Below are 20,807 nucleotides of genomic sequence, written 5' to 3'. Positions count from 1 at the left end.
GGGTGGGTGAGCTCACTCACAGTGCAGAATGAAAGCGGCCAATGGTAATGTCATACATCAAGTATCACACTCCTTGAAGTTCAGGCCCATGTAAATCCGAAAGTATTACTTTCAAAATAAAGACAGTGTAGCTTCCCTGGTTGGAAAGAACAGGTCTGGTTTGGTTTTGGTGTACAAGTAGAGAAGGATTAACAGTATAACCACTGGAAAAAGAGCCTTACAGCTTGTAAATATAACAAAATATTTTTACATTTAGGAACCAGGATACTTATATAACATACTACTATATAAAAGTAAACCTGTTTAATACTATTATTGATAAATAATATTAAAATTATACAGCTACCTATAGTTATAATGGGCCAACAAATTTATCTTCCAAATTAACTGCCAATTCCAAAAAACACAGTCTAAGAGTCTGCTCTCAGAGGGCAAGGTTAGTTTTTTTAAGCACAGTGAGAGATCTCAGCTTTTCCCGCACACGGAGGGTAAAGCAGTTAGTGGCTGCACTTCCACGAATGCGGCCGGAAGCCATGAAACTCCCAGTCCGCCATGAAGTACTTTCTCACTCAAGCACAAGAGGCAGTAGGAGCTAGGCACACTGTGAAAAGCACAAAGCTTAGATACTATTTAAATTTTAGGAAAGGATGTACATAGATGCTGTGCCATTTTATATAAGGAGTGGTGGCCTCTGCAGATGTGTTCTCAAGGGGCCTGGGTCCACTCCCCTTGGGCTCTGAGTGATGACACACATACGTTCCATCTGGGTGGTTTTCTCCACCTTCCTCAGTTAAAATACGACTTCTCCTGCCAAGAACAATCATCTGTCTGTGTGATTTACTACTTTCTCCAAACCCCACATTACTTTGCATTTAGTTAATAAAATGGTACAGGCTGTATGTTGGGGTTTCTATCTGTCGGCCCTCCAAGAGCTTCATGTGCTGGAGGGGTGGCTTGGTAGGAGCCTGGAGATGGGGGCTCCAGTGGACTCGGTGGTAGGAGCTGGGGTCTGCTCAGTAGAGGCGGTGGGGTCAAGGCCTGACGGGGTTTCTCTCCCTTCTCTGCTCACACCTTCATGCTCTGCTTCTCAGACCCTGTGATCCGAGCAGCTTTCCCTCACCATGCCCTCTGCCACAGTGCTTTTCCTCTGGAGCAGAGACCGTGGGCTGAAATGGGAGCCAAAATAATCTCCTCTTCCTTAATGTTAGGGAGGTGAGGCACTTTGTCTAAGTAAGGAGGAAGAGAGGAAGACGCGGTACAACCTCTGTGCCCTCCTCCTCTTCTTCCATCTTCTCCCTGTCTTCTGTTTCCTTCCTCCTCTTCTCCCTCTTTTCTTTCTCTGTTTTTGTTGTCAACGCCATGCCCATGAGATTACCAATGGGGGAAAAAAAGAAACCCAAAAAAGCATATGACTAATATGAGTGTTTCAAAATGCACCACAACCTGACAAAACTTCCTTACATGTGAGACCGCCTCCATGCACAAAATCCAGGACGACGCTCCGGCTCCACATCCAGGAAACCCAGTCAACATTTTTGCACGGAGGTAACTTGAACTCAGGACTTCACCCTGTAGTATTTAAGCCCAAATTGCTCTCTTTGGCACTCTCAGTATTACAGGTTGTGTTTTGGAAACAGAAAACATTTTTTTTTTTTTGATAAATCCATTCATTGTCATTCAGAGTGTAAAGACTGCTGGTGGTTCCAGAACACTCACGATTAAGAAGAGCCTGTGTCTCCCACTCACATTTTTTATGAACCAAGAAATGAGTCAAAGGCCCATGTTTCTTCCTTTGACTATCCTGTTATTTCGTCCCTTTTCATTTTCACCCTGTTCTGTAGAAATTTAGCAAGAGTTAACGGCTGAAAAGCTATTCATCCAAGTCCCCCAGAGGTTGGATTCTTAATGAGGGCTTTAGACCCGCTCTGATTTACCCTACATTAAATGCCTATGTTTTCCGCAAATGCAGGCAGCCCGCACTCTCTGCACTCCAAAGCCCCTCCTGCAGGAACCGGAGGTGGGTCACCGCGATCACCTTCTGCAAAGCCACCGGCGGGCCTGGCGGGTCCACACACAAAAGGCACGGGAAGGCGTGGCCTGGCTGGGCAGTGGGGACTCGGCGCGGTCCAACTTGGGGCTTGGACTACTTGCGCACCCGAGTCGCGTCCCGCCCAGCGCCCCGAGAGGCCGGGCCAGGCGCTGACGTCGCCGCGAGGTCGGAGCGGATAATTGGAGAGGAGTCGGAGGCGCGCGCCGTCAGGGCAGCAGCCGGGTGGCGGCGACAGGCGCAGGGCGCGCAGGGACCCTCGGGCACAGCCGGAACACCCCGCCGGCCGCGGGCTCACGGCCCAGCTCTGCGCGGTCCCCTCTCGCCAGGATGGCGCGGCCCGGCGCGGCGCGGCGCTGGCGCTGCGGGCCCCACGCCTCCCGCTGACGGCGGCCTCTCCCGGCCCACGGTCCCCGCCGCCGGCCTTGCCGCTCGGTGGCCGGGAGCGGTCGTCGCTGGCGCCGGAGCGGAGCCGGGGGATGGGAGCCGGGCGGTGCCGCAGTGCCGAGCGCCCCCGCCGCCCGCGCCGCTGGTAGGAGCCGCCGCTTTCTTCCTCCGGGCTCTGGGGTTCGTTCTCGCTCGACTCTGCACGACTCCTCGGGGGCTGCGCGGGCTCCTTCCGGGGACCCCTCCCCTCCGCACCCCACCGGGAGGGGAGGGCCAAGCCGGGCGCGTGGGGCGGGGCGGGCGCCCACGCGGGTCCGGGGCGCGGCGGGGAGGGCGCACCGCAGCGCCTCGCGCCCTCGTCCCCGGGTCCTGAGCACCCCCGAGCCCCGGAGCCGCCGTGGTGGAAACAGCGTCTGGGAATAAGCAGAGGGAGGACTGAGCTCCGCGCGCTCTCTCTCTGCCTGGCCAAGACTCCATCTCCCAGCGCGCCGGCCGGGGGCAGCTCGTTGCCACCGAGCCCGCCGCGTCCGCCGCGTCCGCGTCCCTGTCCCCGGCCGGAGCATCACCAGCAGCGACCGCAGGAGCCCCCGGGCCAGGCTGGGATGCGCCCGGAGGTCGCCTTGGTCACATTTCGGGAGCCCGAAGAAAGCGCCGCCGCCGCGGGCACGATCGCGGCCAGCCTGGCGAGGTGGGCTTAGGGTGCTTTGTTCAGCGTGCAGGGAGCCGAGGGCCGGGGTCGTCCCGGAGAGAGAAGCGGGCTAAAGGGGGCCGTTGTGCCGGGCGGTTGGGGAAGCAAGTTTGGCTCCCCTTTTTCAGCTCTGGGAGAGCAGGAGCAACAGGGTCCTTGATTGGACACGAAGAGATCATTTCCTGTGAAGAAGAGGAAGAAGAGGCAGCAGCCAGGCCTGGGGGCCCCAGGGTGGAGGCGGCCAGGCCAGGTTTACTGTGGGACCCTGAGCCCCGCTTCAGAAGGGAAGGCGCAGGCCAGCGGAACAATGACTCATTTACAGGCTGGCCTCTCCCCGGAGACCCTGGAGAAGGCCCGCCTGGAGCTGAATGAGAACCCTGACACCCTGCACCAGGACATCCAGGAGGTGAGGGACATGGTCATCACCAGGCCGGACATTGGCTTCCTGCGCACTGACGACGCTTTCATCTTGCGCTTTTTGCGGGCCAGGAAGTTTCACCACTTTGAGGCCTTCCGCCTCCTGGCCCAGTACTTTGAGTATCGGCAGCAGAACCTGGACATGTTCAAAAGCTTCAAGGCCACCGACCCTGGCATCAAGCAGGCCCTGAAGGACGGCTTCCCTGGGGGCCTGGCCAATCTGGACCACTATGGCAGGAAGATTCTGGTCCTCTTTGCTGCCAATTGGGATCAAAGCAGGTAAGCCCTCCACATAGCCTTGCGCTGACAATGCTTTTACTGGCCCATTTTCCAGAGCTTACCCAGGAGGCACATGGTCTTGCAGCTCTGACCTTGTGTATCTGGCTGGTCGAAGAGACGCTGGGGCTAAGGAATGAGGGTTTGGCAGCATCCTGAGCGGCGGGCAGGGCTTTTCTTCTTGCTTTTAAAACTCTTCCTTCACTAATACCCAGTTTGCATCACATCTAAGTGCTTCCTGAATCATGTTATTACGCTGAGATGTAAATTGCTTAACTTCTAAATAAAGCTACCACATTTTCCCCATCTAAGGAGTTTTCTGGTCTGGGGAAACGAGTAGGGAATGGAGGCAACTTTACCACCTTCCTCCTAGAGAGATTCTCCAACCAGTCTCACCCACGTCCTCCTCTGCATGCCTTAATGCTGACATTCTTCTGAGAACGTGGTGCTCATGGGCAGGCAGGTAGTTTGGCTGTGTGGGAGCTCTTCTCTCCGTGCTGTGTAGACGAAGCCTGACTGAGCCAGTCTGGTGAAAAGGAAGAGTTGTCCCCTCTGTCACAGAGCTTGCCTGGCGATACTGAAAACACAGGCTGACAGGGGAGCTTGTTCTCCACCTGTCACCGACCTGAGGAAGGTGTTTCCTGTCTGCTGTGATTCTCATCTCCGGGAAGTTGAAGGCTCGGCTGTGTCAGCGGGTGGCTGTTTCGCGTGGTTTTTGTTGAGTAGGGAGGCATCGTATTCTCACCCATCTGCACTGTTATAGGAAAATGTATGGGGACCCTTTTTATTCTTCAATCAGGATTATTTTCTCAGGCTGAAAGATACAAGAAATTATCCAAAGCTCCTGGGTAAGATAGCTTTAGTTAAGTTCAAAGTTAAATGCATGTCATGGGACCTAAAATTGTTATCCAGAGCTAAGAATCACAAAAAGCTGTTTCTGAAAACACTGGTGTATTTTTAGTTCTGTGAATGGTAGCTGTGGATGCATGTGGTTCATTTTCTGGGGGAAATGCAAATGACTTTTATAGTAACTGAGATATTTTACAGATATTCCATGTTCATGGTCAGGGTCCTGGATTTCTTGGAGGTTAGAATCTAAGTTAGGATTTTTAAATGTTTCTCCCTTTAACTGACCAATTTTCTCCTATAGATGGAGAGCTCTTTTGATTTTTTTTTTATTTTTTAGGTAAACACAAAAACAAACCACTACCTGAAAATCATAAAGTCTTTAAGAAACTCAGAATTAACTACTGGAAACAAATGGAGTTTCTTTACTTTGGTAGTTACAAAGACCTCACTGTACTTTTTATCAGGTGTCAAGCTACAAGTAACTCTCTTTAACCACATTGTTTTTTTAAAGAAGAATTTTTTATCAGCTATGTGCATTGTCTAATCATACAAAATAATGATTACACATTAAAATGGAGAACATTTATTTGTGAAAGAACCTAATGGTCCTATTTTATTTTTTTGTGTTTTGTTTTTGTCTTTTTGAGACAGGTTCTCACTATGCAGTTTAGATTGAAGTTGAGCTCACTTTGTAGCGCAGGCTGGTCTTGAACTTGCAACCATCTTCCTGCCTCAGCCTCTAGAGTACTAGGATTACAGGGGTTTACCACCATGCTGGTTTAATGTTCCTATTTTAGATTGGAGCATTTATTTATTTACTTGAATATAGTGGCATGCGAATTGTGGAAATTACATATTTGAATATATCTTGAATTCTATTATATCAATAGCAAAATTTTATTCAGAGAGACTTATTGTTTTCTGTAAGTGAAGCAGAATTCACACTGACTTACAAACTCAATTGAGGTGAAAGTTACAATTCTCAGGCATGTGGGAAGGTGATTATCCTAAACTAAAAACTATTTTAGTTTTCTCATGCATTCATATAAATGCATGGTATTAGTAACCAAAATCCCTCTCTGCAAATTATAATGGGAAGATATTTATTAATTGGCACTTGGAATTATTTTTATTAAAACTACATACAATTATAAATGCAGAGATATTGTTCATTTAAAATGAAAAATAAGCTGGATCTTATAGAAATATTTTATCAGGATCTATTGTTCAATAACTGTGATTTCTGTTTCTATGGTTGGAATTGAGCAACTATAAGCAAGAATTTATAGTACTTCAAGGTGGAAAAGAATACAAGCATTGTATAACTTGTCTAAATTTCAGTTTTTAAAACTCCTGTATTCTTAAAAAAATTTTTTTTTGTTCTCCTTCTATACCTGTGTCTCATCTTAGTTTCTTTTCTCTCATTGATGAGACAAAATACCTGATGCTCAAAATTAAAGAAGGAAAGATTTATTTAGCTCACAGTTTGCAGAGGTTTTAGTCCATAATGGACTGGCTCCAAAGCAGAGTAGCACATGGCAGAGGGGTGACAGTTCATGGCAGCAGAAGACAGCAAAAGCAACAAGAGAAAAAGATGGGGAACAAACCTCTTTTCTTGCCTTAAGTTACATGAAAGCCATCCACCCTAGGATGGATGTCACACTCCCACCATCTCTTCTAAGTCCTCCTGCACAAGCTCAGGATGCTAACAAAGTGAGGACCCTGGACTGGCTTAGTCACTTAGTTAAATTTCTAAGCTCAAATCACCATAGTGAATCAACCACTACAACATGCTGATAAATGGTGCATAAACAGCTGAACTAGGGCATGTCCTCTACATCCTAGGATGTAGAATTACTGAGTTAGGCAGTTAAGCTTCTAAACTTCCCAAACTGCCACAGTGAATCAACCATCATGTCCCCAAAAGCACATACCCCAAATGACAGGGGCCAGTGAAGGGCTACTTCTGCCATCCTAGAATCTGCTGTCTACGATTTCTCTAAAACATGTGCATCAGCAACATCGAGCCTTCTGCCCTGAAACAGGAAGGACATCTGCTTTTCCAGCCATTGCTGCTGTCACCCTGAACTCCCTTCTTCCACTAGAAACCTCAGGTTTTCTGACTTGATTCCCATGAAGTTTCTGGCTACTGGCCATCACTGCTCTGTGAGGCAATGTGCAATATGCACTGCCTTTCCCTTCTCACCCTCTCTGTGCCTGGTCAGGGGTCTCATTGGCCATCTTGCCCTCATCCTGCTAGGTTCACACCACTTGCGTGTCTAGAAAACTGCAGGTTTGCACAGAATTCTGACCACAGTTTTTGAGTTCCTTGAGTTGAACAACTTCCTTTTTTGAAATGTAATGATGTTTTCAGGAAATGCTAGGTGGGAAGTGTGAATGATTACACAGGGAAATTCTAGAAATGAAGAAGAAAATGCTTCTCTTTATTTGGGAACAAAGAAGTTATTTCTAATTTTCTACATACAAAGGAAAAGCAAAATTTTATGAATTTTGAAAACAGTTTCAAGGTTTCTTGAAAGAATAATGTATACAACAAAAAGATGGTACAAGAGCACCTGAGCTAGAATACATGACAAATGCTTGAGTTAAGAAGTATGCAACATTTTAGAAAAGAATTCTAAGTAGAAATTTGTCTTTTAAGTGCTTTCTTGCATTTTAAAGTTGTGGAATAATTTTCTGTGCTCCTCAAGGCATTGAAAATAGTACAGTTTTGTGAGATGGCCACTATAAATAAAATATAATATGAGTTAGATTCAGATTATGATAAAGAATTGGATTACTTTATCGGGGACCTGGCTAAGATCCCCAACTACTTATATGAGGGATACAGCGAAAGGATGAAGTAAGAAACCGAAACAAATTTAGTAATATATGACGGGGGCTGGGAGGTCAGTGCCTCAAGATGGGCAAAAACCCAGATCCTCCAAACCAGCCAGTATTCGTGCGGTGTGTGCAGTGCAATAGTTAGAGAATGATTCAGAGATTGGTGAAAGTTTCAGAGGTCCATGACTCAGCAGGCAACAGATAATCTTGATATGACCCAAGAGGGCGGAGATAAATTTATACTAAGAAGGCTGCTACCATAGTCCCGAGTCTCTATTTATTCCTTTGGGAAGTATGAAAAATTAGCCACGGTGAGTTTGGGTCCCTAACATTACTTTGAAAACCCTTATGAGACATGGGGTCCTCAGGAAGACTGAGGTAAAAATTATAATTTTTGCAACGGACCCATGTTCTAACAAGTCAAAAGAAAATAAAACTCTGAATTGCCAAAATGACTTTCAGTGTGGCTTGGGGTTCTTTAAAAAGAAACTGAACTGGCTTCCATGATTTGTTGCATGATTTGAGCAGGCTGTTCCCCGGAAAAGATTCACACGATTTCATCTCCTTTCAGATTGTCTAGTGCAGTTTCCAAAAGCAAAAGGAAGTGGCAAAGTTAGAAGTGGTTAGGGGGGTGCCCTGCATCAGGAGAACCCATTGGTCCTCACTCCTGCCCAAATGACAAAGTCCAGCATAGGACTGGGCAGAAATCTGCATGTCACCCAGCAGCCTGCATCAGAGAGAGGGAAGAGAATGGTCCAGGAGCTGAAGAACGGGCACTGCTTAGGGAGAGGAAATCCGGAAGGAAAGCAGGCTCTGTGGGCCCCAGGGCCTGCATGGGAACCTCATCTGAGGAGCTGAAACCCACCGGCACGTGATCATTGGGAATATTCCTGAGTGGAATGGTGACAGCTGAGACATGAGGGTGACAGGCAGGCTGAGTGCTGCCCATAAGTTTTCAGTTAGCAGCTGGTAGTGTTTTACCTGTATCGACCTCATTAAACGTATGAACTAATTTTCTATCCTGAAGTACAGCAGACGCCATTTATCAGGAGTCCTGTTAATGGTTGTTGGAAGACAATGAAATGTAACTAGTATTGAAAGGATGCTCACCATGGCAGGGTTCAGACAGCACTGATGGTGCAGTGTGGTCTTTGGTTTGTGAAAATGGACCTGGATTCTCATGGCACTGAAGCTCTGGGAGGGTGGTAAACGGATGTCCACGCGCTGCTGTGGGCCTCAGCTCATCCTTCAGTTGGCTTCAGAGACCTTCGCGTGTTTGTTCCCATTGTGTGGCTTTCTCTTTTCTTTTTTTTCGTTTTTCTTTTTGTTTGTACCAAGGATTGAACTCACGACCTCGCGCTTGCCGGACAGATACTTATAGTGCTGAGCTAACTCCCCGGCTTTGTGTTGCTTTTTCATTGAAAAGGATAATATGAAAATGAGAGGTTCAGTCTTCAGGTTGGATTTTGATCATGTTTCCATTCATTAAAATAGTGTGGTCAGTGTTTGAAATGAAAGGAGAATATAATACAAATAGCTGGCCATTTAAAAAATAGCTAGAGATTATAAAGATTTGCTTTAAGGCCAGTTGTAGGGTGCTCTCTGTAAACGCAGTAAAATACATAAAATAAAATAAGTGATTTGGAGAGTCAAGGGCAATTTACCATACATCAACAAAGAAACACAGTAATCTTTTATAAGGTAAGAGAAAAGAAATAAAACAGAGAAAAGATTTTTTGACTTGATTTTTAAAAAGTGTATTTATTTACGTATTTTTGGTCTTTTTGAGACAGGATCTCACTATGCAGTTCAGGCTGGCCTTGAGCTTACCTTGTAGCTCAGGCTGGTCTTGAACTTGCAATGATCCTCCTGACTCAGCCTCCTGAGTGCTAGAATTACAGGCATATACTACCTTGCCCAGTGAAAAAAGTGTATTCTTGCAATTTATTAAAGTATCAAAATATTTCTCAACTAAAAAGTCATTGTGATGTGTAGTGGGGGGTCAGTGGTCTTTGTATAAAAACTCTGGAAGCATCACTGCTGTCTTAAGGGTAGATTTGACTGTACCAAGTCTAGACATGATAGGTGAGCAGTCTGTGGGATTTTCGTCCCGGCAGAGTTTCCATAGGACAGGGAGCATTTAACAAATGCTCTGAAAACTACAGCAGGCTCCACACACTACTCCTGGTATGGACCATGCAGAGGAGTTGTCCTGAGAAGTGTTAGAGGGATTTTGTGCCAAATCTCAGAAAATACATGGCAATCTTTAAAAACTGGTGCAGTTCTGTAGCAATTAGAGAAATAATCCTGAAATAGCAGAAGAAACCAGAGAACTAACCAGTAGGGTGTTGATGAGCTCTTACCTGAACAGATCACGTTTCCATTTTGCAAATCTGCATCTTGGAACGAGTTTGAAAATAAATACTTGCAGTTGCCACAGTGCCTTGATAGGATGCCTCAAAAGATGCATATTAAGACATCGTCCTTAGTCAGCTAATACAGTTGCTCCTTTCTGAGAAAAGATTGAGTCCTTTTAGCGTATATTTCACTGCCATAATGAGCAAGTTTCCCAGGATACGGCTGCCCAGTATGTGAGATGCCCATGACATCAAATGACAAACTGAGCAACTAATATTTCACTCAAATCGAATTTTAAAAAACTGATTTTAGTGAACTATTTGCTACGTACCTCATATATATCAGGCAAATAAAGACACACAATACATGCATTACACCATTCAGCCTCTCTGGGAAGAAAAACCCCGAGTATCTAAAGTAACTGCTGGAGAGTTCTCAAGGCCTGTGCATGGACGCGGTCGGTCAGTACCGCAAGTCTTGGGCACTGGGGAAGTTGTGAGCCCGTGGTTCATACAGGGGGAACATTGCCTTTCAGCACAGCATAACCTCTGTTCTTTTGTTCCATTTCATTAACTCAGCCATCCTAAAACACTTCTGCAGCCCGAAGAATAGCAGAGAATTACTCCCGCCCCGCAGGCCTCCCCAAGACAGTGAGCCATGCCTCACAGCTACCGACCTAAGCCAAGGGAAAAAGGGTTGGATATAATTATGTCAAAAATGGGGCTGTGATAATTAAAAGACCCAGCTACAATTTCAGAAATCTTGATTAAACATGAAAATGTAGATCATCAGGGACAAAAGTTTCAGGTGGAGGAACACATTTCCTGGAGGTAAAAACTGCTGATTGTAGAGTACCTGTTTGGAATAGCTGACTCCCCAGTGCGCACCTATATTTCTCCAGCACAGTTCTTTTGCTAATTTAATCTGATTTAATTTTTATTTCTTTGGGAGCAGTAGGCGCACCTTCACATTTGCCCTCTTTGAAGAGTGGCATTTTGTCTGCAGAGATTCCAGCCTCTCTTGTCCTCACTCAGATTCTTCCCTCAGCAGTGGAAGCACTGCCCAGCTTGGCAGCTCCTCTATGGAAAGGCTGTAAGCCAGGCAGGGAAGCTGCAGAGCTGATCCTTTCTCCACAGTTCGTAGACCAGCACTTCCTCCCTGAGGCCTGTGAATGTCTTAGTGCTTCTCCTCCCCGCGTCTCCTGCTGTGGTGAGGATGGAGAAACCCTGGCATAGTGCCGAGGTACCCTTGCGTTGACTTCCTGGCCTCCCATCTTCTGATACACAAGCTGTGCTGGCTAGACCTGCCGTGCATCAGGCTCTATGCTGGCTGTGAGGCACTTTGAGAGAGGAAGGAGCCCTCCTTTCCCAAGTACCTGAAATATCTGGCTTCTAACTAGGATTTTCCACCTTCTTCCCATGGTGCTTTTGGGTAAAGTGTTTAAATTCTTTGGGAATCTGTTTCCTCCTTTGGAAAAGACAATAGGGACAAAACAGGCTCAGAGACTTTAGCAGTTGTTCTGAGATTAAGATAATGCATTTAAAATTGTATTGGAAATCTTAACTGATTACACAGATAGAGGAATTATTGTTCTTCCCACTGAGTGATGTAAGGCACCTAGATAAGTTCACCAGCTTTAGTGCCAAAGACACTCTGAGGCATTAGTAGAGATGATTCTTCTTTGTCCCGCCCCTAGGCCCTGTCCAACAGGAAATATTTCTGACATTGGAAAATGTGGTTTAATGAAAACTGAGGGGCCAGGGCAGCCTTAATGAGGAATTTAATAACATCTGATTGATTTAGCGAGACAGGGAAGTTGCTGGCCATCGTGCTGCTCAGTGTGATGCCAGGGTGCCGATTTCCCCTGTCCTGCAGAAAGGTTGCAGAGCAGAAGGACCTGAGCCACACGTGACTCCAATGGATCTTTGCACAGATCCTGAGCTGTGCTCCAAGCAGGAGAAGCTGTGAACTCCAGGAGGGATCCATGGGTCAGAAAGCCACCAAAACATTGCAGGGCCAGAGGCAGCAGAGGAAGCTGATCTTGTTGAAGAATGCTCTCGTTGTGAATGCTTTTTTGGAATTTGCTTCATGCAGTCAGCTTCCTTGTTAAAAATGAAGCAAGGGGGCTTTGGTTGCAGGCAGGGAACTTCTATTTGCCCTGCTGTGTGACAGGGCTCTTGTCCTCTCTTTGGCCCAGGAGAGTGTTTTGGATGGCCTTCTGGGTGCCCTAGAGTGGGCACAGTGTATGGAGAAGATGGTGCCAAACCGTGGTGCATCGATGTTCTTCGAGGAGGGAGTAAGGCAGTGTGGCCCATTGTGGGGGGGGAGGGAGTTCATTGTTAGTGTGCGCTGCTGTGTACTCACAGTGTGCAGGGTGCACGTTGGACACTGAGGGCAGAAAGTGATATTACAGAGCAAAACACACTTTTTACAGTAACTGTGCAAGTTGCATAGAACACACCCTTACCTGCATGTGCTGAGTTCAGGGCTGGAGAGGGTGCATAGGTCCCCACTAGAGGGGGACGATGTTATCTAGCAGAGCACACTGAGAAGTCCAGAGGAGGGTCAATCCTAAGCCAGGTGCACAGGAGGGCTGTCCTCGTAGGGTGAGGTGGAGGAAAAGCCAAGGAGCACGCCAGCTTTTTAGGGGTGTGATGGGACAAGCCCTGCGTGGCTGGGACAAACCTGTGCATGGGGGTGCAAAGGACGAGGTACAGTTATTGGGGGAATGCTGGGGTTTTGGAAGAGCCGTGCAGAGGTGCTATATGCCAGTTTTAGGACTATTCATCTCATGCTGGGGGGCGGGCAAGATTTTAGGAAGACAAAGACGAGAGACACAAAGAGAAGTGCTATGACATAGGCCATGAAGTGGAGACCATATGGAAAAGCAAAATTGGTCAGTAAAGACGTTAATATGTGAAAGGAAGGAGAGAGTTGGTCTTCCTGCAGCTGTGTGGCTGGGGAGGCATGGACCGCAGATGCAAGATGTGCAGTGTGTATCACTGAACCAGACCAAAGAGAGTTTTGGCCACAATAATGACAGCAAATTGGTCCTGTTATATGCAAATACTACTAAATGCTCTAAGTATTTTATTTCATTTGTATTCTCACATCAGTTCCATGAAGTTAAGAGCACATGGTTTAGAAGTACAAAAAACAAGTGTAGAAAATGTGATGGTAGAAAAAGGAAATTCCTAATGGCAATCATAGGTGTGAACACTTAAAGTAGTTTTGCCTGGAAGGTGCTCAGCTAAGTACTTTGCATTCTGTTCTGCAGGGTAGCTGTTAGCATCTGCATTTGATAAAGATGAAATCGAGGCACTGTAAGGTTCAGTAATCTCTTCAAGGTACTGGCGCAAACAGATTAGGAAAATAGCCAAGAGTCCTTATTTTTATTTGGCATATCTGTGTTTTACATTAAAACAACTTTGATAAATTTAAGTAAAAATGCCCCAATTATTAATTCATGAACATATATCCTATTGCACAAGGAAGACTGATTTTATAACTAAAAAATTTGAGGAGGGATTAGATGGTGAATAATTACATGGTAAGTAATTAGGAGTCACAGAGAGGCAAAGTCTTTTCCAGTTTTTTAAAAAATATATTATAGCAGCTTTGATTTCTTTCCAAGAGCAGTAGTCTACATTGGTCTGGTGTCAGCTGCAAAATTTCTTGGTGTCATGATTTCTTCTTACTACATATAGTCTGTAACTCTCTGCACGAATTCAAGTTTTAGCGATGGCTATTTTGGGTAGCACTGTTGGTGATAGCTGCAGTGTTGTGCTGGTTTTTACTTAAGGCTGTCTTCCAGCTTACAAGGGGAGAAAGTCAACTGTGGAACTTGTGCAGTGTAGGTATCTGTCCCACACATGAACACATGTGTGAAATATTTCATTACAGTGTAAATGACAAGGTAAGCTAATTTAAAAGAGGAGATTTTTGAAGGGATAAATTCGTAGGTGCTGCGTGTCTTTGGGAGGGATTTTTCAGACCTTGCCCAGAGCTGGCTTAGAGATGCTCTTTGGAGGAGGAGCCTGCTGAGTGCTGGTGGTAATATCACGCCTCTTTGACAACACAGGGCTACACTAAGTCAAGAATGAGGCTGGCCTGCTCTCTGAGTGCTGTTAGCTAGGGTGCTTTTGTGGTTTTCTTTTCACACATGTAAATTATTGTGATTTGCATAATGATTGTTGTGTTCTCTGCTGGGATCAATATATTAAAATTTAAAAAAATCATTAGATTTGCTCTTCAAAACTGCTTTCTTTGCTTGCTGTTTTCTGGTGCTTGCTTTACTTGCTTTGGAATAAAGGCGTATATAGAAATTTTTCTCTTAATTTTGACAGTGGAGGAGAGCCATACTTCAGGGATGGTCCTTGAAAGAAAACCATCTCTTGTTTTCAGCCCTTACTGGTGCATGATTGATTTTTACTACTTAGAAATGCAGCAGCCTTCTGAAACTGATTTCAGATGCAAACTTTATTTTGTGGTATTGTGATATTAGTACTCTTTGCTAGTCTCATAAATAACAGAAGAACAAATCACCTTCACAGTGAAGGAACATTCTAAATTGGAATTTTCTGATTTTTAATTTTTTCTTACTATGATATTGTTGTCAATTTTAGATAGCAAAATGGCTTTTATTAAGTCGCCTGATTTTATCCAGAGATGCAACTTCCCAACTCTGACCTTCGCATCTGTGCAGGTTGATGGGCTGCAGATCACCCTGCTGTTAGGACATGATGTTTACGATGGGCGTAGGCCAACTGTGAAGTGACCTTAGTGATATTAACCATGCATTTTCCACAGATTTCATGCCAAATAAATAATAAAGCTCCACAAAAAGGTTTTATCCTTTATATATTCAAGAAATGTCTGGATGCCAAACCGCTAGGGCTATAAAAAGGCCCGCACACCATCCAGATGGTTAAAAATAGTCTTGATTATTGCTTTTTATAATCATGACAGACAGTCTATTCTAAAGATCACCACCATGTTTCAGGTAGATCGGTTTTCCTGTCTGCTTAGACTCTGCCCAGTGCGCTGCACTTAGGACTCCCTCCGGGCTTTTGTTTCAGCAAGCGTGTTCCAACTCACATTTACTGAACACTTGCTGTGTATCTGGAATTGTGCAAATGCATCCAGCAGAATTCCTTCTTGGCTCGGGGATCCTACCCCAACCACGGCACTCAGACCGTAACAGGGGCACTGCTACTGCTCCTTCAGACCGAGAGCAGCCTCCTGTAAACTAGACATGTAGACTGGAGATGCATCACAGCCTCAGATTCACCTCTCACCGAGGGCCACACAGCTATAGGGGCGGGGTAGAGATGCTGTCCTAAAGTCTCCCGTGCCCAGTGCCTGGCTAATGCTTGCATTCTAAAGGAGGTTCTGAGCCAAATTCTGATTTTACTAATGGGGAGGGGATGCAATGAGCCCTGAGAAGATGAAAGATCTCTTAAAGTTCTGCTATTAATTTTTCTTATCTTTTTGAGCAACTACATTTTTTTCCATTTGCCTCCCAATGTTTCTATTTTTAATTTTTTGTTTAAAAAATATTTACTTGGTGTTGAAGCTTAGCAAAAGACACATTGTTTTGTCTCTTCAAATATTAAAACTATATATTAGTTCTTGAAAGTTAGATGTTATAAGCTTTCTGAAGAGCCCCTTTTATGGGCTTTTGTTTTTGTTTGTTACACTGTTGTACTGTTTAAAGTCTTTTTAAAAGTTTCTTTTTTGTTAGTAGAGATTTGCCGTAAATAAAGGTTCCATCCCTGTGGGGAGCTGGTGCCCGTGCATTCCTCTTCCATTCCGTTCTTCTCTTCTCCCCGTCCTTTCCATCTCTTGGTGCCCTTCCCATCTGAGGAACATGGTCTCTCTAGTGCCTATTACCTTTCATTTTGCTTTAGCACGTACTTAACATATGTACTTTTTCTGAGAAGTGTCTGTTCATTTCCCTTGTCATTTTTGATTGGGTCTTTTATTTTGGGTGGTGCTAATATTTTTGAGTTCTTCATACATTCTAGGTATTAGTCCCTGTATTAGATATACAGGTCAGTGGGAGAGTCCTCAAAAATTTAAACAAGAAACTCCTTCAACATAGCTACTCCCATTCTAGGTGTCATCCTAAAGGAGTTAAAGGTATCATGTTATAGTGAGCCACGCCTACCCACGTCTGCAGCAGCAGAGCCCACAATAACTAAATCCTGGAGGGGCTGAATGTGTGATCTACACACAGTAAGTACTGCTCTGCCGTGTGTTAGGAAACCTTGAATCCTTTGCAGGAAAATGGGTGCACTTTGAGTTGGAAGCAGCAGCTGGCAGAACGTGCTTGCATGGTGTGGGCTGTCTCTTCCCCTTGAGCACCCACTGTCTGGGGCATGAGCCCAGCACCACGCTAAGGTGCAGTGATTTCGCTCGTACCCCAGTCCCTCCACATCTACCTCTCTCTGAGGTCCAGGACTGTGTAACATTCCCCAGACTTTACCTGTGTGTTTTAAGACAAAAAAAAATCTTAAAGTATGGGCTGTATAAAAATCAAAATTGTTAACATCCACCATCAGTTTGTTTTCTTTTAAAATGCTGATATTTCCGAGAGATCCTGTTTTACAGTAATTGTCTGATAGTTCTTTTATGCTGCATTATGCTCTCCATCTCCTTGATTGTAGGATCTGAGGGCTTTGGAGTCTAAAATTTTCAGTGTTAAGTTCTCACTGAGTTTAGAACCTGTTTTTAAATCTATTTTACTTGATGCATCTTTCGGAGTGTGTTACATGTTTCTCAAATACAGCAGATTGTATTCAAAGCTCTACATTCTCACCCATCTCCCAGAAATTTCTGGATGAATGTACAGTTGATTTTGAGGAAAGATTTTGCATTTCCTCAGGCTCTGAAGCTAGAATCTATGAGTCATTTTTTACTCTTACCTTGGTTTTAGTGTCCACATCTAATCAAATATCAACCTGTAACAAGGTGCTTCTAAAATGCCTCTGCCTGGCTTACCTGCACTCTGCTGCTGTCCCATTTTAGGAACTGGTACACTTCCTGGGAATCTAGCATGCCTGAAAAACTGTGCTTTTATGCAAGACCGAAAAAACTGAAGTCCCACCCTAGTTTGGGTGATGCATGTTATTAGAGGGCAGATTTCCATCCCTTGTTCCTCCTGAACTCGCTTTCTTCCTACCGTCTCTCCTTCCCTTCTTCTGCCTTCTTGATACAAGTGCAGTGGCAGTTACTGGAGTGTGCTGACGCTTCTCTTCATAGCGCCCTTCAGTGCTGTTGTTGACTGAAGAGACCTTCACACCTGTTCTTAAGTTTTCAAGTGCAGTTGGCCCTGGGTATCGTCAGAGTACTGCCCTCCATTGCCCCCAGTATTACGGATGCTTAGATCCCCGTGTAAAGTGGCATGGAATTTGCATGTGATGTGTGTGCTTTCTCTGTATACACTATAGCTTATCTCTTGCTAAATGATCTCCTGGTCACTTATACCCAGTAGGACCCATTGGTGTGCAAATCGTCCTACACTTTATTTCCTAGTCAAGAAAAAAGTCTGTATGTGATCAGTGCAGAAGTTAGGTTTCCAGTTTCAAATAACATTTTTGAGTGGGGTAGGGAGGGTACACCTGTAATCCCAACACCCAGGAGACTGAGGCAGGAAGATTGTGGGAGTTCATGTCCAGCCTGAGCTACACAATGAGACCCTGTCTCAAAAAATTCAAAAGCAAATTTTAATTCTCTGTTGAATCCACAAAAGCAGATGATCAATATGAGGGCAGCTCTACGAGAACAGAAGTGACGGCGTCATGAGGGCACTTTTGCGATGTCAGCTTTCAGAAGAAGTCGAATTGAGATTTCAGAAAATGATAGCAAGGCCTGGAGGAAATTAACATGGCTATCATTTGTGAAATAGTAGGATTTTCAGGTCACTATTTGGGTGGAATTCATGCAACTTCCTCATGTGTCCCCAGAGTGATATTAAGGAAACTTCTTAAAAGAAGCTTTTAGTTAAAATAACTTCCTTAAGATTCTGAGGCAGTTTAAAGGGGGTCTTTGTGTGCTAAGAAACTATCTAGAGTCTCCACACAAGTGACCGTCAGGTTAATTTGGTGCTTTCCTATTGCTGTTAGGTACACGCTGGTGGATATCTTGCGTGCCATCTTGCTTTCTTTAGAAGCCATGATTGAAGATCCCGAGCTGCAAGTCAATGGGTTTGTTTTGATCATAGACTGGAGTAACTTCACGTTCAAGCAAGCCTCTAAACTCACACCCAGCATGCTGCGGTTAGCTATCGAAGGCCTGCAGGTAAGGATACGCCTGTCACCTTTGCTTGGCTTCCCAGGTCTGCCTTTCTTCGTGTGGTGGGTTGGAATACAAAACGGTTTATGGAGTAACAAAAGCAACATCCATGCAGCATTGGAGCACAAACATTAGGACACAGATGAACAAAGGATTGCTCAGAAGGGCTGGAGACTGCTAGCCTTCCACCAGATGAGAGTTTTGACAGTGGACAGACGCCCTCCTGGTGTCTAACACAAATACCGGGGAGGGACTGGATGTTTCTCTATAATCAGAAGTTGCAACACATTATTGGGTTTGAACTTTTGGCTATTTAGGCTTATTTTGTCTTTTTCTGTATTTATTAGTTAATTACAGATATATTTGCTTTGTTACTCCACTTAATCTAATGATAGGATCAGCAGTAGATTCATATTATCAGAAGTTAATTAAAAATATTTTTAGTTTCTTAGGAATAAAACATTCAGTGTTTTGAATCATTTCTTAGATTTCTTTGGATTTCTTCAGTGGGAGAGGTTGTCACGTGGAGCTTGTACAGTAATGGTGCATTTTGCAAGGACTGATATTTAAGAGATGGGGAATTGTAAAATGCAGCATGAATCCTTACTTAGTGTGGTATCATAATCCTGCTGTTGTTAAGTCCTTTTAGCTTTTGGTGGTCTCTCTACTATATGTTTCTTTGTGTGTAATATATATGAAATTTATTTTAGGCTTCTACAAACATTTTCAAGTTCACCTGGGGGTAATATTATTTATCCTCTGTATTTCAACAGATATTGCAGAAATCTGCAAGTTAACAACTGAGTTTTTAACTTTTACCACTCAGAATGTTTTCTTTTAACATAATAAATTATCACTTAGGTCAGGGTGCTCCCTGTTTTTACATTAAATAAGCCAGGTGGGTCCACATCTTCTCCATCCCAGGCAGGCTCTGCCCCTGACTCCAGGCACCTAGCTGAAGGCCGCTGACCCCAGCTGTGGGCCACTTCTGTCCTGATGGGATATTCCCACCCCGTTGAGTTTGCAGCCTGCCTGGGTGGGTGAGACACCCGATCTGTGTTCTCTGTCGGTTTCTCCTGACACCAGCTTCCTGCCTCGCTTCTGGTGAGTCAGTCTTGCTGCTGTCTTATCACAAACGACACCTTTTTTCCCCTTTCTTTTTTTAAACACCACAGATGTAGCCAACAAGGCTTGAGAGGACACAGGCTAGAGCGCGTGGGGTGATGTGTGCATCCATGGCATCAGCCCCATTCCTCCCGTCACCAGCGGTGTTCAAAGACATCTTTGGTTTGGGAAGAAAATTGATGACCATGAACTGTGGTACTTAACACAGAATGACAACCCAGCCTGCCATTGTCCTTATCTAACCTGCATCCTCCCTGGGAATCAGAGGCTAGGAAGGCCTTCAACTCGAGCTGGGATGCTCTGAAAGAAAACTTTAAGACACTTTGAGGACACGGGAGCTGCATGGTCTGTGGCTGCCTGCGTGGACCTGTGTGGCCCACACAGAACTGCCTCTTCTGATGCCCATAGGTAGCTCAGTCCCCTTCTTTCCAGAACTCAGACTCACTAATTCCGAATCCTGCGGATGGAGGTGTGTTCCAACAACACATGTGTGGTGTTTTCTTTGGGGCCCCTCTGGAAGTAACGCTTGCTGACTTTTTAATCAGGTCCTTGTCTTACTTTGTGTTTATTGTGTGAAGAGTCTCACTGAACACTGCTGAATGCTGCATGGAGGTCATTAATAAACAGTTTTCAAGATGAACCTGAGACTGAAAAATGTTTGACAACATCTGTGCCTTTGGGTTGCTAAAAGTAATGGCCACCATACCAAAACCACCAACCTCAAAACAGTGAATGGTTTCCAGTTAAATTAATAGTGGAAATTGAGAAATGAGACTGTGTTTAATAACTTGGTGATAATTTGTGTCATACCATAGTTCTACTGCAGTGTTACGTCATTTAGACAAATGCCAAAAATGTCCTCGGGAATAGGACCAAAATATAAAAGGCTACCAGATACTTCAAAGAAGTATTTATGAATGGGGTTGTGCTGTTCTGAAGGGTGCATCTCTGTGCCGCTTGAGATGGCTGTCACCTGCCTGTCCACATCACCAGCCACCTTTGTGCTCAGATACAGAGCATCTGCTGTGACCTGGCTCGATGACCTGGCTCGATGCAGCCCCCGATGCCTGTGTAGGGACAGGGACCACTGCTATAACCCTGCCTGTGGTCACAGTACAGTCTCATGCAGCCTCATACAGCTTCATGGTGTTGGAAAGCTACAGACAGGCTGCGTACAGATGACTCAATGTATTTGAATCTCAGTGATTCAAATACTGATTTTAAAGTGTAACTGCATTAGAAAGGACACATCTTGGACCTCATAGAGACATCGGGATTAGAGTAGATGTGGATTAGCTCATTTTCCAGGTGGCATGTTTTCCTAGCTGTGCTGCTTTTGCTCACGGTTCAGTGACTGCCTGCTTTGGGATGATTTCTTGTCAATTGACTTCTGAATAACATTGATTTTTGCAGCTCAGACTCCAGACACACAGGACCATAGTTTTTTGCCTCTGGCTTTTCTGATGAAATGGCAGCTATATATCTTCACACTCGGTGCCAAATAAAATGTTTTCATGTTGC

The 20,807-nt window shown here is 44.9% G+C and overlaps 1 protein-coding gene across 2 annotated transcripts in view; it reads left to right on the top strand.

The window, feature by feature from the left end:
• Window positions 1–2,983: 2,983 nt before the first annotated feature.
• Clvs2 (clavesin 2) overlaps window positions 2,984–20,807 on the top strand; it is a 67,375-nt gene continuing 49,551 nt past the window's right edge. Inside the window, exons 1-3 of one of the 2 annotated variants that reach the window (XM_063235078.1) lie at window positions 2,984–3,122; window positions 3,251–3,818; window positions 17,993–18,167. In XM_063235078.1, coding sequence (XP_063091148.1) covers window positions 3,430–3,818; window positions 17,993–18,167 — 564 coding nt within the window. In that variant the 5' untranslated portion in view covers window positions 2,984–3,122; window positions 3,251–3,429. Of the gene's footprint in view, window positions 3,819–17,992; window positions 18,168–20,807 lie in introns of both variants that reach the window. The other variant, XM_003479734.5, reaches the window with a different exon arrangement.

The sequence above is a fragment of the Cavia porcellus genome, unplaced genomic scaffold, assembly GCF_034190915.1.
Source record: "Cavia porcellus strain 051 isolate PalLab524CR breed Dunkin Hartley unplaced genomic scaffold, mCavPor4.1 scaffold_24, whole genome shotgun sequence".
NCBI lineage: Eukaryota > Metazoa > Chordata > Mammalia > Rodentia > Caviidae > Cavia > Cavia porcellus.
Note: the sequence above shows the minus strand (reverse complement) of the source record. Positions and strands in the feature narration are given on the sequence as shown.